General features: G+C 37.9%; 1 protein-coding gene across 4 annotated transcripts in view; it reads left to right on the top strand.

Moving 5' to 3' along the window:
• Positions 1 to 10,246, top strand: part of PDE4D (phosphodiesterase 4D) — a 535,741-nt gene extending 525,495 nt beyond the window's left edge. For all 4 annotated transcript variants that reach the window (XM_063421935.1, XM_063421934.1, XM_063421936.1 and 1 more), the window contains 4 exons: positions 3,563 to 3,717; positions 4,240 to 4,362; positions 4,810 to 4,992; positions 5,548 to 10,246. In XM_063421935.1, coding sequence (XP_063278005.1) covers positions 3,563 to 3,717; positions 4,240 to 4,362; positions 4,810 to 4,992; positions 5,548 to 5,961 — 875 coding nt within the window. In that variant the 3' untranslated portion in view covers positions 5,962 to 10,246. The remainder of the gene's footprint in view (positions 1 to 3,562; positions 3,718 to 4,239; positions 4,363 to 4,809; positions 4,993 to 5,547) is intronic.
• The last annotated feature ends 3,560 nt before the right edge of the window (positions 10,247 to 13,806 follow it).

Below are 13,806 nucleotides of genomic sequence, written 5' to 3'. Positions count from 1 at the left end.
TAGATAGATGTTTATATTTTACTTTGCATTTTTTGTAACTTTAGAAATAATTTGCATACTATATGGTACTTTAGAAGTAATTTGCATAGCAAGAATTATGAAGGTATTGAACTATAAACCTGCCATTGTTTCAATGTATTGAACGTTGTCTCTCCTGGAAATACAGTTAATTTACATTGAATAGATAACATTTTAGGAAAAGAATGAAGGAAGATTAAAAAAGAAAAAAAAAAAAAACCAGGCAAGACAAGAATTTATGTGTTGGTATTGGAAACATGTGACATGACCAAGGATAGAAATTCAGAAAGCAAAAAAGCAAGTGTTTTTTTAGCAAACAGAGTCAGGACAATTTCTGCCTGGATCCTGTACTTGGCTTTTGATCTTGCATGCCTTGTAGACTGAATTTCCTCACCCTGTTTCTGCAGCTATGATAAAGCTGTTTGGTTTTTTCCTGACCCTAATATCATCTCCAAATTTGAAACCCAGTGTACTTCTGCATTCCTCAAGGCTGTTGTCTGCAGCTTTGCTGAACCTCTCTCCCTTCCTTCTTCATCTCCTGAAAGAAAAACACTGTTAACATTATTGAACCTGACCATGACATATTTGCTCAGTGGTTTGATGACCCAGTGGCAACCTGCTTGGATTTCATTGACTTATGCCACTATTATCAATCTGTAGCACTTTGTACATCAATAAAAATTCCATCACACTATGCTTCCTCTGCTCTCTCACAACTTCTCCTTTTATGATAACTGACCCAGGAGTACAAAGTTTAAGTAATACTAATAATCCAAGCACAAAAGAAGAAAAAGCAGCAGAAACACACCTAGGGTTGGTGTATTTGACCCATCTGGTTGCATTTATAGATACTGTCACTTCTGCATATGGGTGAATTTATTTCACAAGTGTTAAAATAGAATGACCCCAAATCAGCAGTGGAGTCTGAAGAAGGGAGCTCCCCCTCTGACCCATTGCTGCTGTATATTCAAATAAGACATGCACTTCAGTGTAGCCTGCATCTAGTTTTGTTTGTCTCAATGGCCTAAAGGCCACTCTATAATGAAACTGAATTTGATGACTCATCTGTATGGAAGAGGATTAAGATTGACTCTGGATTTTTTGTGCTTTACTGAGGACCAGCACAGTTCAGACGTGTAGTACAGGCAGAGAGTGAACAAGCTTTGTGCAAAAAAGGGTGTATAATACCAGAATTCTTAAGAGGGTGCATATGTAAGTAAAGCTTTTTTTTGTTTGTTTGTTGGGTCAGAAATTGAGTACCAGGTTGTATTGGTGGCTCCAAGGTTCTCTGAGGAAATCAATGAATTGTTTAGGTTTAAGAGGGTTGACTTAGTTGAAGGGATGAGTAGTGGTGCATAAAGCTTTTACTTCCAGTAAGATAGATTGAAATTCAGCTAATGTAAGAGTCATACTCAAGCTGATAATTACCAGCTTAGAAAATATATGTTGTTTTTCCCAATTCAGCTTTTGATAAAGAAGGCTTATGTGTCAGTCAAATAAAAACACTAATTGAAACTCCTGTTGCAAGGCTGAAGGAAGCAAGAAAGATTTTGTTTCTTTTAAATTGTTCTGTGTACATAGAATAAACTGCAGGGACAGAGACAGAAAGAGGTCATCTAATGTTTCTCAAATCCAAATTTTTCCTAACCTCTAGAAGATAATTCACTTCCTTCTAATTTTGTTTTTCCAGTGAACCAAACATTTTATTAAGATTTCACTAAATATAAGAATGCATAAAAAAAAAAAAAGACAGTTACTTAAAGTATGTACATATTTGCCATATTTTCATCTTATTTTTTATCATTAATCTTGTTATTTTTCTGGCTATTATTTTCCTATTTAAAGTCTATTACAGAGTTGTCAACTAAACTGATCCCTCTTGAATGCTATTAAAGAACAAACAAATATGAAGTATGTTAGCATCAGAGGAGATGCTTATTTTACCACTATAACTCTGTTCTTTCAGAAAAATACCCTTGAATCTTATAATGTGTTACGGAGGTTACCAAGGAGAACTTTCTTCCATTTTTACATCCATTTTGATGTTGAGTGTGTTTTAGCTGTGTCTGTAGCTCCAGCTCTCTTCTAAAGTATTTTGGCAATGTGGAATGTTTTGCTGTTGCAGCAAACCAGAAGGCTGTTTGAAAGGCAAATAAACTAGTGCCTGTTTTCTGCATAAGGAAAACAAGTATCCAAGCTTTGTATATGTTTTGTGAAAGACAAAAGAGAGATCATTTTACAAACTTGCTTTCTTTCTACTTCTGCTGTTACGGTTTTGCTGCCTTTGGGATAAGGAAAGGCAGAGGAAGACTTTCCTGATTCAACAGATCGATTTATTCAAGACAGGAGAGGAAGACAGCAGGAGAATAGATAATGAGCTTAATGAAACCTGAAGATTTGAAGATCAAAGCTTTTAGAGGCCTCCCATTGAACCAGAGGCATTTTAAAACATAGCTGCTGTAAAAGAAGAAAAGAGGACAAAGAGTGGAATAGAATAATGTATGCTTAGACTTAGGCTAGAACAGCTGTAATAAATGGAAGTTAATATACATGAAAAGTATGATTGCATAAAAAGTATTTGATTTTTTTGTGACAGACTTATTTAAAAAGTTGTATCTTAAAGCATATGCAAACTAACTGTGCAGTATTCATGGGTTAAAGCTAACACTGCAAAAAGTTTTGTAACTGCTTTGATTTTTCAGAGCTGCCTGTTCAGCAGGTCTAAGCTGACCCTACAGGTGTGCCTTAGCTCAGGCATGGCTGGGAAAATGTGTGCTGTTCTCACAGCCATGGGGGGTGACTGGGGTAAGAATAATTCCATTGCTCAGGGCAGCATTACAGACAGCATCAGAGGCTGACCACAAACACAAGGCAGCAGGCAAGGCCACTGCCTGCAGCCTCCCACCACATGACATTCCATGGGAAAGACAGAGGCATAGCTGTGACACCCAACCAGCCTCTGCTGTCACTGACTGATGCCTGTGAGCCTGCTTCACCAGGCATCTGAGCGTCTTAGATAACTGCAGGAAGACATGATCTGAAAACCAAGAAGCATGTGCTCTGCAGCAGACCTGCAGAAAAGCCTCAGCTGAGTATTCCCAGGTCAAAGTGCCAGAAAGCTGAAACTTGACTAACAACAGAATTTTAGGTGTTGTGATGGAGAGAGGCATGAGGAGACAACACATCAGTGTGTTTTAGTTTAGGTGTGTTGATGCCTATATTACGCATGTAATATTTTCTAAGCTACCGCATGCAGATATGAAAATTTATTCTGAAAATTACCTTTCTTGTATTTTTTCTAGCTTGCCACTCCAGGCACGTGTAGATGCATCATTGCATCTTTGTTTGCCTTTTCTTTGTTTTGCTCAACAAATTTTAGCTTGACTAGTAAGGTATTCAGTCAATAATTCTGTAACTTTCAGGGCTGTTACTAAAAGTTTATCTGTAAGTCTTTTTATGCATGTAGTGAATTTGAAAAAGATCTTAAGGGATTTGATAGAAGCACAGGCTTTAGTAACGTTCTGCCCTGCAATTGTTATTGCAGATTCTGAACTCGCCTTGATGTACAATGACTCATCAGTACTGGAGAATCATCACTTAGCTGTGGGTTTCAAGCTGCTACAAGAAGAAAATTGTGACATTTTCCAGAATTTGACCAAAAAACAGAGACAATCACTGAGGAAAATGGTCATTGACATTGTGAGTTTTGAGACTCTGACTTCCATAGAGCCAGCACATTGAATAATAAAGCACGGGAGCGTTTTGTGATAAATTGCATGTCATCAGGCCTGCAAACAATGAAGTGAAAATTTGAAGTTTTGTCATGTCTTACCTAAACATGAATAGTGGGTTCTTTTAAGTTTTTTTAACTTTCTATGCATTTCTTGAAGGTATACAATTGTATTTCAAGCTGGTTTTGTACTGACATGTATGCCATTCTACCATCACAGTTAGAAAATTGCTACTGAATTAATAATGAATTTGGGCTGATCAGTTCATTCTGAACAGTGCTAAACAATGATTTTTTCATATTCTTAAAATAACTAATATGAACCTAGTAATATTATGAACCTACAGGACTTATACTTGTATCATGTATTCAGACATAGAAACTATGGTTTCTTTCCAAAACTGTTGATTTATATATTCATTTATTTAAAAATAAAACAAACAAAAAAACCACTCCATAGAATCATTTACATAGTCTTATTTTTTTTCTAGGTACTTGCAACAGATATGTCTAAGCATATGAATCTACTGGCTGATTTAAAAACAATGGTTGAAACTAAAAAAGTGACCAGTTCTGGTGTCCTGCTTCTTGATAACTATTCAGACAGGATTCAGGTAAGGGAATGCATCTAAAAATGATCACTTGTATTATATACTTAATAACAATGTCCTCCCCATTCTCCAGCAGGGATTAAAGCTGCCTCTCTCAAATAATGATTTGCTGCTTCCCTCTGTTTCCTCCCTGGTCTAAGTGACTCTCTGGAAGACTAACAAAGTACTAGGGTAGTTTGGGACTAAATTCCCTTCAAAATATCAAAAAATGATTCCCTTTCTCACAAGGATTTTGTGACCTTTATAGTGGCAGAAGCAGCAAAAGCCAGATAATTCATGGCTATTACTGCAAGGGTGAAAAGCACAGAAGCACATAAGTTTGGCTGTTTGGATTGAATATTGCATTACATGTATTTGCAAGATTTTGTTTTACAGTCACTGGCAATGTAAATAAAAAAGGAGCTGCTTTTCTTCAGTGTAATAACACCACAGATGCCCAATGTGTTCCAGGTTCTTCAGAACATGGTGCACTGTGCAGATCTGAGCAACCCGACCAAGCCGCTCCATCTCTACCGCCAGTGGACAGACAGAATAATGGAGGAGTTCTTCCGCCAGGGAGACCGGGAGAGAGAGAGGGGGATGGAGATCAGTCCCATGTGTGACAAGCACAATGCATCTGTAGAAAAATCACAGGTAATTGATTGGATAAGAGAGTTGAACCTTTTAGAAGAAAAGGATGACACACAGTCGTATTTTGAATAATTTCTGTATGCACTTTTTCCTTTTCTTCCTCTGAGTTAATTAATTCAGCTCTTCAGTAGTAAGTGAGGCAAACTGAGACTTTTACTGTGAAAACATAGTGGATGGCAGTGTGTTTGCTGAAGGGATTCCATCACTGCCCTGGACTGAAAAGCAGCATACATGCCAAAAGAGATTATTGTACAGCTGATCTGGGTTTCCATCAAAAACAGAATATAAAGCAGGTACTTGGCTCACTAGATGTGGTGGAGTTGTTTGGAATGAGCAGCTCAACTGAAAACAAATCGTTTCCCTGCCCTTATCCAATATCCCGAATCAGACTTTTGAAATGTAAAAGACTTTATCTATTATATAAACTGGTATGGTTTCCGTTCAGCCACCTTTAAGGGTAATGTGCCTTGTGTCCCTTCCTAGCATTATATTTTTCATACTCTGCATGACTAATTCATTTCTCTGTGGATAACCATACTCTTGTATAATTTGAAACAGGTGGGTTTTATAGATTACATTGTTCATCCTTTGTGGGAGACATGGGCGGATCTCGTTCACCCGGATGCCCAGGATATCCTGGATACACTGGAGGACAACCGAGAATGGTACCAGAGCACAATCCCTCGGAGTCCCTCTCCTGCACCTGAAGAAAAGGAAGAGGGAAAGCAGGGTCAAACTGAAAAGTTCCAGTTTGAATTAACACTGGAGGAAGACGGTGAGTCAGACACCGAAAAGGACAGTGGAAGTCAAGTAGAGGAAGACACCAGCTTCAGTGACTCCAAGACTCTTTGTACCCAGGATTCAGAATCCACTGAAATTCCTCTTGATGAACAAGTAGGGGAAGAAGTGGAAGAGGAGGAGAACCAAACAGCAGAGCCTTGTGTGGTAGAAGAACCTTCTCCTGACACATAACGATGAAAACAGTCTCCTCTCTTGCTCTCTCCCTCCTCTCTCCCTTTCTTTCCCCTTTCTCTTTTTTCTCTCTTTTTTTTTTTTTTTTTTTTTTAAATCTTTTTTTTTTTGAGGGGGGAGGTCGGGCTGGGGAAATTTCAGTTTTATTTTGGATTTGTTATTTTTATTTTTTTTTTAAATGTAGGTAATGATTTCCAAAGTATATGTCTCATGCTACAACCGTGGTCAGAACTTGGTGTTATCTGCCAGGATGATTGTTGATCAAAACTGAAGTTGATGACTCAGTTTGGCACTCAGGAATATTGTAACCAGAATTTTCACCTCCATGGCATCAGAAAGCAGGGGGAGAACACCCACAAATTACATTTTAATAAGGTCTCTATTTGGCAGATTCCATTAAATAAAGCAAATGCTTTCAGAAGAGTATCACCTGCCAAACGAATGTTGGTGTGCTTTGATAGCTCTTGAATTCATTGTGTTGTATTTATTGTAAGACATTGCATAATGTTCATCTGTGGAGGAAACAGAGAGAAAAAACGTTGAGGTTCCTACTGGAAAACAAATTCACAAAAATGATGGGACAAATGGGTTCTGTTACCAACATGAAGATAAGCTGTGAAAATTGCATAATTCTCTAATTTCTAATCTTCTGAGACATTACTGAAAAAAAAGTGACCCAATGGGTTGCACTAACCTCTCCATTTTGTATAATATGTGAAAGAGAGATCTTTTTTAGAGCTTACTTTTTATTAAATATATTGAGGTATTATATTTAATCCCCCCACTTTCATCTGCCACTGGTTATTTTTTTTCCAAAGAGTAACTTACAAATTTTCACTACAAATCTGTTCTACACTGGATAGTAATTCTAGGGGTTCTTCTTTAATTCTCTTTCTTTCCACTTTTTTTGGCACCTTAGAATGTCATGGTAATACTGAGCTGTAAATGTCTATTATTTTATATATTAGCGAGTTCCATGAATATTCCTTGTGTTACATAAAACTTTTTCAGTATGATAGCTTTTTTGTTTATTTGGGGTTTTTTTCACAGTTTTCCTAGACGTGTTAGTGGACTTATATAGTGCTTTTTGCCCTCATAGTGGCCTGATCCTGCCAACTCTGTCTTACTACAAGAAGTGGGCCCTGTGATACCAGCTGGGACCACTAACACTAGGATTTGCAAGACCAGAGCCTGTAAATGAGTAATGAATTGTCATCAGTACAAAAGCACCTCTTTTGCTATTCTAAATAAAATTTGTTCCTCTGAAAAACAGATTTCCAGACTGCTTTTGTCTGGGAGCTATAGACTGCTAAAGCAGAAAAGATTAATACAATGTATGAAATATTTGTTCTGGTGCAAAAAAGGATTAGTATATTATTTCCAATTTATGGCTCCCAGGAACTTCTAATCTGGGTAGCTATCTAGTTAAACCATTTGCTAATCTGAGAGGTGTACAACATAAAAATAATGATTTTTTTTTCATGTCTTTGTTGCAAGAAGAGCCAGGCCAGTCTTGTAATTTTTATGTTATGTAAGTGAGCAGTGCATCATCAGAGTTGTAATTTTCTCCATATTATTTCAATCTTTGATCTTTTCATCCTTTGTCCAGTGTGTGCTAAGGGAATCCTACCTTTCAGTTTGATTGGTACTGAAAGCTTCTGTAAACTGGCAAGCTAAAGGAAGGTATGAGTTCATATTTGTCATTTTTCAGTCTTGTAATTTGGTCATGTGGAAGAAGAGATTTTATCTCCTCCGCTTCATTAGATTTGTAGTTTTGAGTGTAGAAGATGGGAAATATTTTCCTAGGGAGGCTAGCAGACTCCCATGCTGTAAAATTCCATTAAAATCACAATATCAAGATAGCTTCTTAACAAAAGGTGATAGCAGAAGCCATTATTTTCCCTTTGGTTTTTTTTTTTTTTTAGCAAATTGGCAGATATGAATGCAGGTACTTTTAAATTACCAGAGATGTAGAATAAAAACCTGTTTAAAACTATTTGGCTAATAAACTATTTGGTTCAACTTTTAAGTAATTTTTGCATTCTTCTGTATCAAGATCGTGAGTTTCTTTACCATTAGCCCTCACAGGGCCTTAGCATAGAAGATGCAGAAGGAGTAAAAGAATGAAGATAACTCATGGGGTTTTTGTGCTTTTACTTTTTTTTTTTTTTAATTTATTTTTCATCATTTCTTGCTGAACCTGATACATCTAAAAGTCCTTTCAGCCCCCAAGAGTGCCTGGAACCTCAGTAGTGGAAAAGCAATATAAATTCCAGAATAACCAGTAGGACCTGGAAGGTTTTGTTTCTGCACTAATTGAAAGTAAAACATAAAACCATATTGTGAGATATACACCTGTACATGTGGACAATCAAATCATAGAAAATAATACCATTTCTTAGAGTTGGGGATATAATGCACTGTACAATCTTTTTTTTTTCCTCTTTTGCCAAAGTGTGTTTTAGCATTGTACACTGCTTTTAAAAATACAATTTACAAGTGGCTTTATGTGTTGTGAATATTTTTGCCATAAAAAAAATGCAGTGGTGGATATCGAGTGGGAGGAAAAAAGAAAAATCACCCTGTTTATAACAGTTCACTTTAGCTTGCAAGTTGCTGTACGCAGTAATGCTGTATTTAAATTCTTAAATTGTTTTGTGTCATTCAAAAAGGATAATGGAAGAATATAGATAGAACAAATAGCATTCAGAAGTTTAAAAACTTGAATGAAATGGATTTTATAGAAAGCTTTGACAGTTCTTTTCAAACGCATTATTTATTTTTTGTGCCATGCATTTTTCTCACCAAATGACCTTACCTGTAATACAGTCTTGTTTGTCTCTGTTTACAACCATGTATTTATTGTAATGTACATACTGTAATGTTAATTGTAAATTATCAGTTCTTATTATAACATCATCCTTGTCAGGGTGGTGTTGCTGTATCTGGAAACTCTTGGTGAGAGAATGACTATTGTGTATACATATTCCTTGTACATTTCTTCTCCTGTAATATATTCAGTGTCACCACAGAGCTCGTTTATGGAAGATTCAAGAGAAGTATAAAATACATAAAGATATATCGATTTAAAAAGCTGCAGGTCTTTGGTCCCAGGGCTGTGCCTTAACTTTAAACAATATTTTCTTGTTTAGCTGCATTTCAAAGTAAGGTAGCCTTGGGGCTGGGGCTGAGCATTTCTACCATATTTTTAGTTGCTAACTGATGGGGGATACTCTTACGAGCTAATATGTGTAATACTACAATAAATTTTCATTCTTGACCCTGCTGGAAGTTCAAGCATTTGCAGACTTCTGGTAATGTAATTGTATTGTCTCTGAATACCTTTTTACAGCCTGTAATTGGGGATTATTGCAGCCATTTTTTGTTCCTAAAAAAAAGATAAATAATTGATGCTGCATTTCAGTGCTGAAATGCACTGAAACAGCTTTGGAAAGCATCTCTAATAAACATTTGATTTTAATGCATATTGTGAAATGGAATGATCAGAATTAAGAGGGTGTAACTCATACACTTTTACAATTGTCTGTAATGTCTCTTCTTTAGTAGCACAAATGATCACTGTATAAGCAGAATCCATAGTAGGATATACAACTTCAGTCTTGGAAATGCTTTCCAATATTAGTGTTACAAGTAGCCAAAGTTTATTTTATATAGTTGTAGCTAAAGCTTTGTGCAGGTGTGTGTAGCATAGTGCACTAGCTCTCCAGAGGAGCAGTAAACTGTTAGATGTTTCAATAACACTGCTATTAGGTTTGCAGGTTGGACTGAGCAGCTCTTGCTTGGCTTGTCACACTGCTCCAGATAAATCAGAGCTGGTATCACTGAATTTGGCAGAGTGAGGTAAATATCTCTTCTCCATTTCAGTGATGCCCAGCCCTTGCAACTTATTTGTGAAAGGAGAGATTCTTTTCCAAGAAAAAAACAGAATCTCCTTTTTGACACAAACTGTAGATTTTAGCAGCCCTGGCCCAAAGGAATTCGAATGCTTTTGTTTTATATGGTCTAAAAGGGACACTACAACCACAGAAATCCTGAACAATTTCTTGTTACTGTTTTAATTCGGTATTTTCTTTGGGGATGTCTTGAGAGTGACAACTTATGTGAACATTGCACATGGCTATTCTTTCACTGGTTTCTTAGCCTCTCTTACAGCCTATGGGTTAGTACTGTACATCAATACCTTCATATGAAATTTTATATGCAATGGAAATAAAAGCATGTGTTGATTCTGCCTAGTTACTGTATTTGATTTTTTTTAAGTTAGCTTTTTACACATGCATCCCATAGCTTTGACAGATTAGGAGAAAACATGTTTCCAGAATAATTTGATTACTGTATTTTGTCAGAACACTGTTTCACATAGATAATAATAATAAAAAAAGTTAGCCAGAAAAGACCATCAAAAATATGGTATATCTTAAGGAACCTTATCCACAAAGGTGTGATGTATGGTTATAATGGAAAAACATACACTCTTGGTTTTAAGGAAATTTTACCACTGGCTTCAATGGCTTTAAAGAAACTGGATGTCTAGAGATTGTCTGGAAGAGCAATATGCTGGGATACCAGAAAGAAACAACCAAACCAAATTTAAAAAGTGTATCACAGTTAAACATTGTCAAAATCTCTGTTCCAAATAGATGATAAAAGGAAATTGCTCTTAAAAATAAAATTCATAAATTGTATTGTTTTCTTGAGGAAGAAATACGAGTCTTAGCTCGAATCCAAATCTTAAAGTGGTTTTTAGGCACCTTTTAAGTGCCTGGCTTTCAGGACCAGTGTGAGGCTTTGTGGGACTCTGCTTAACTGAAAATAGTTCCTGGTTGGAAAAAAAAAAAAGTCTATGGGAATTTTTTTCCTTAAGTCTCTTAGATCCTTCTTTGGGTTTAGAGGTTAGTTTGCAAGGAGAATGAATTCTTAGGACTCCTTTTTATTCACACCTTTGTGTCAGAAAATGCTGATAGGTGTTGTGTGGGGAAGACGAAGGATGCTGCAGTGGGTGAATAAATTAGATGTCTGTCTCTCCTGTCAGGCTCCTCCTTGCATGTTTCCAGCAGCCCTAATAGGAAAATGGCTTGCATACATCATGGTTATTATTATAAGGAGGAAGGAGTCCCAAGTTATTGTTGACAGTACTAGAACCTTTTCAGTAAGCAGATCGGGTACCAGTAGCCTGAGGCTGGCAGCAGCAGCTCAAGGCTTCCTTCCTGCATCCTCTGCCACATCCTCATCAGCCTCAGCACATGGAAATGATGCATCAGAACAGAGAAGTTTCAGAGCAAAACCAAAATGTGTCCCCCGTTTCAGGGCAGACAGCTGCTGCTGTTTAAGGTATTTATGAACAAATGACTCTCCTATTTCCTAATGAGACAAATAGTCTGAATAGCTGCAGCTTTGTTTGCTTAATCTCTCTGCAACATGGAAAATGAAAGTCACAGCTACTAGCACACGTAGTGTTTACTGGAATGATCAGTCCAATTTGTCTCCAGCTGTGATTAATTTTGCTTAGGTTTTTCCAGGAAAAAAAAAAAAAAAGTTCAAAGATGTTATAAAAGCCTATAAAAGTTAGTTTAATTTAGTTTAGTCTGAAGAATAAAGAAAATCTCTAGCTTCTTCCTGTCAAACTGGTTGAGAAATCTACAAAAGTCATACATGAGGATAGGAAGTCTAAACAGAAATTAGAGTGAGAAATTGGGAGCAAAACCCGAGCAGGGAGAAATACTCTCCAACTAAATTAATCTCATCAAAGATGTTCCATTGAATATGTGCATTAGGAGAATGGAGTTTGATTTTTGTCTCAGTTCCCTGAGTACAAAGCTGTACCTATTTTGTCTTTTTGCAAAGCAAATATTTTGAGTTCTTTGAAGAACTTACTGCCTTACTGCGGTGATAGTAAAAACTCTTTGTTTAGTTGAGTATATATAAATTTAAAAATTGTTCAATACAATGTTAATCTCAGCTTTAAAGACTAAAATTGTGGGATGGCTATCTCAGATAAACAAGCCCTTAGCATGGGACATATCACACCTGAGTAAACAGCCCTTAGTGAAAGCAAGAGGGAGAAGACAGGATGGGATAGTGTTAATTATATAGTGCTGATGGGTTGGGTAGACAGCAAATACTGAGATCAGAAACTCATCATTCATGTTACTTCTAGTTGTAACCCCATCATTCTCTAATATCCATTGAGTTCAGATGCCTACAATGTCAGCACCTCTTATTTGCAGCAGAGACCATTTTTTGTTTATCTGAAGAACCCTTGAAAACAAAATAGAGGTTTTGCAGCATGTAGTGGCATGTTTCATACATGTGTAGGACACAGCTTGTAGCAAATGCCAGTAAGCCATCATTGCATGGGGATAGGCAGAGATAGTTAAAGTTAGCTTAAAATCCTCAGGATCTTCTAAAAGGGGATATTTGAAGTGATGGAGTTTGTCTTCCCAAGTCACTGTTGTGTGTGTTTGGGCCCTGCTTCCTTGGAGATGGCTGAATTCCTGTCTGCCCATGGCAAGCAATGAATTAATTCCTTATTTTCCTTTCCTTGCATGCACAGCTTTTGCTTTCCCTATTAAACTGTCTGCATCTCAACCCATGAGTTCTCCATCTTTTACCCTTCTGGTTCCCTCCCAGCCCCATTTGTGGGGAAGCAGCTGTGTAGAGCTTGGTTGATGGCCGGGGTTAAACCAAGACAAGATCTCACTGACACCTAACAAAAGTGATTTGTCTGGGGCTGCCTTGAAGTGGAGTACGAGGGAAACACCCAAGTGAGGAGAGAGAAGGAGGAAATGATTTAAGGAAATCTATGGGGGGAAAAGGACAAAAAAAATGTTTGAAATAGAGATTATTGCAACCTGGTTCAGGGTTTTGACATTCTTAAAGGGGATACAACCCACAGCTGTGTCCCCTGAAGTTCTCCTGTGCAGTGGCACACAGGCCACTGAGAAGCAGTGGATGGCTGGTGAAGTGAGGGCAGAGAGGAGAAACATGAGGAAAGCAAGAAAAAAGCCCTTGCTCAAGGAGTGGCTCAGGCACAGCCTCTGCTGCTCTGGGGAAGGTTGAGCACGGGTGTTCTGGGCTGAGCAGCTGCTCCTTGCCCACGGAGTGGTGCAGCCAGGGCCACAGCTTGGCCCCTCAGGGCAGCATGCAGGTGTCAGCTGCTCTGGAGTCATTGGAGGAGTGGGTATCCCTGAAAACTGCCAGCTCCCTGAGGCTGAAATGCACTCCCAAAATTCTCACAGGTGCTCTCAAGAGCAGACACCCCAGAGAGAACCTGCTGAGCTCCTGTGGGTTGCCATGGCTGCCTCCTCACTTGGGCCAGCCAGCAGCAGCTGGCTCCCTCTGCAGATTCCAAAGGCCTTTAAATCTTGTTTTCCCAAATGAGAATGGGGTGCTGCACCATTTGGAGCCTCAGATCTGCAGCCCTCAACAGCACTGCAAGGTCAGGGCAGATGTGACCCACAGACAGTGTCCCCAGCGGGACACAGGCTGTCTCCTAGCACACTCCTCCACAGTCAGTAATTAGTAATAATGAACATCATTAGTATTCAACTTGTTCATTATTCTGTCCAAGCTGAAAAAGCCTTCAGCAGCATGACTTCTAACTGAACTAGTTATAGTTTGGTGTCTTTTCCCTGCAGCTAAGTAAAATAACTCTCAAGTTCATGCTTCATTAAAAATATTTCATATCATTGTCCATTTTTTCCTCACCAGAATTCCCTCCATAAACATTAAGCACCATATTCTGGTGCTTCTCCCAGGCCTGCTGCTGTCCAGAGAGACTAGTAGGAACTCCCTTTAAAAATATATTTTTGCAGAACCATTCAG

This window comes from Prinia subflava, chromosome Z (assembly GCF_021018805.1).
Source record: "Prinia subflava isolate CZ2003 ecotype Zambia chromosome Z, Cam_Psub_1.2, whole genome shotgun sequence".
NCBI lineage: Eukaryota > Metazoa > Chordata > Aves > Passeriformes > Cisticolidae > Prinia > Prinia subflava.
The sequence above is the reverse complement of the archived record's forward strand: the minus strand, read 5'-3'. Positions and strand labels throughout refer to the sequence as shown.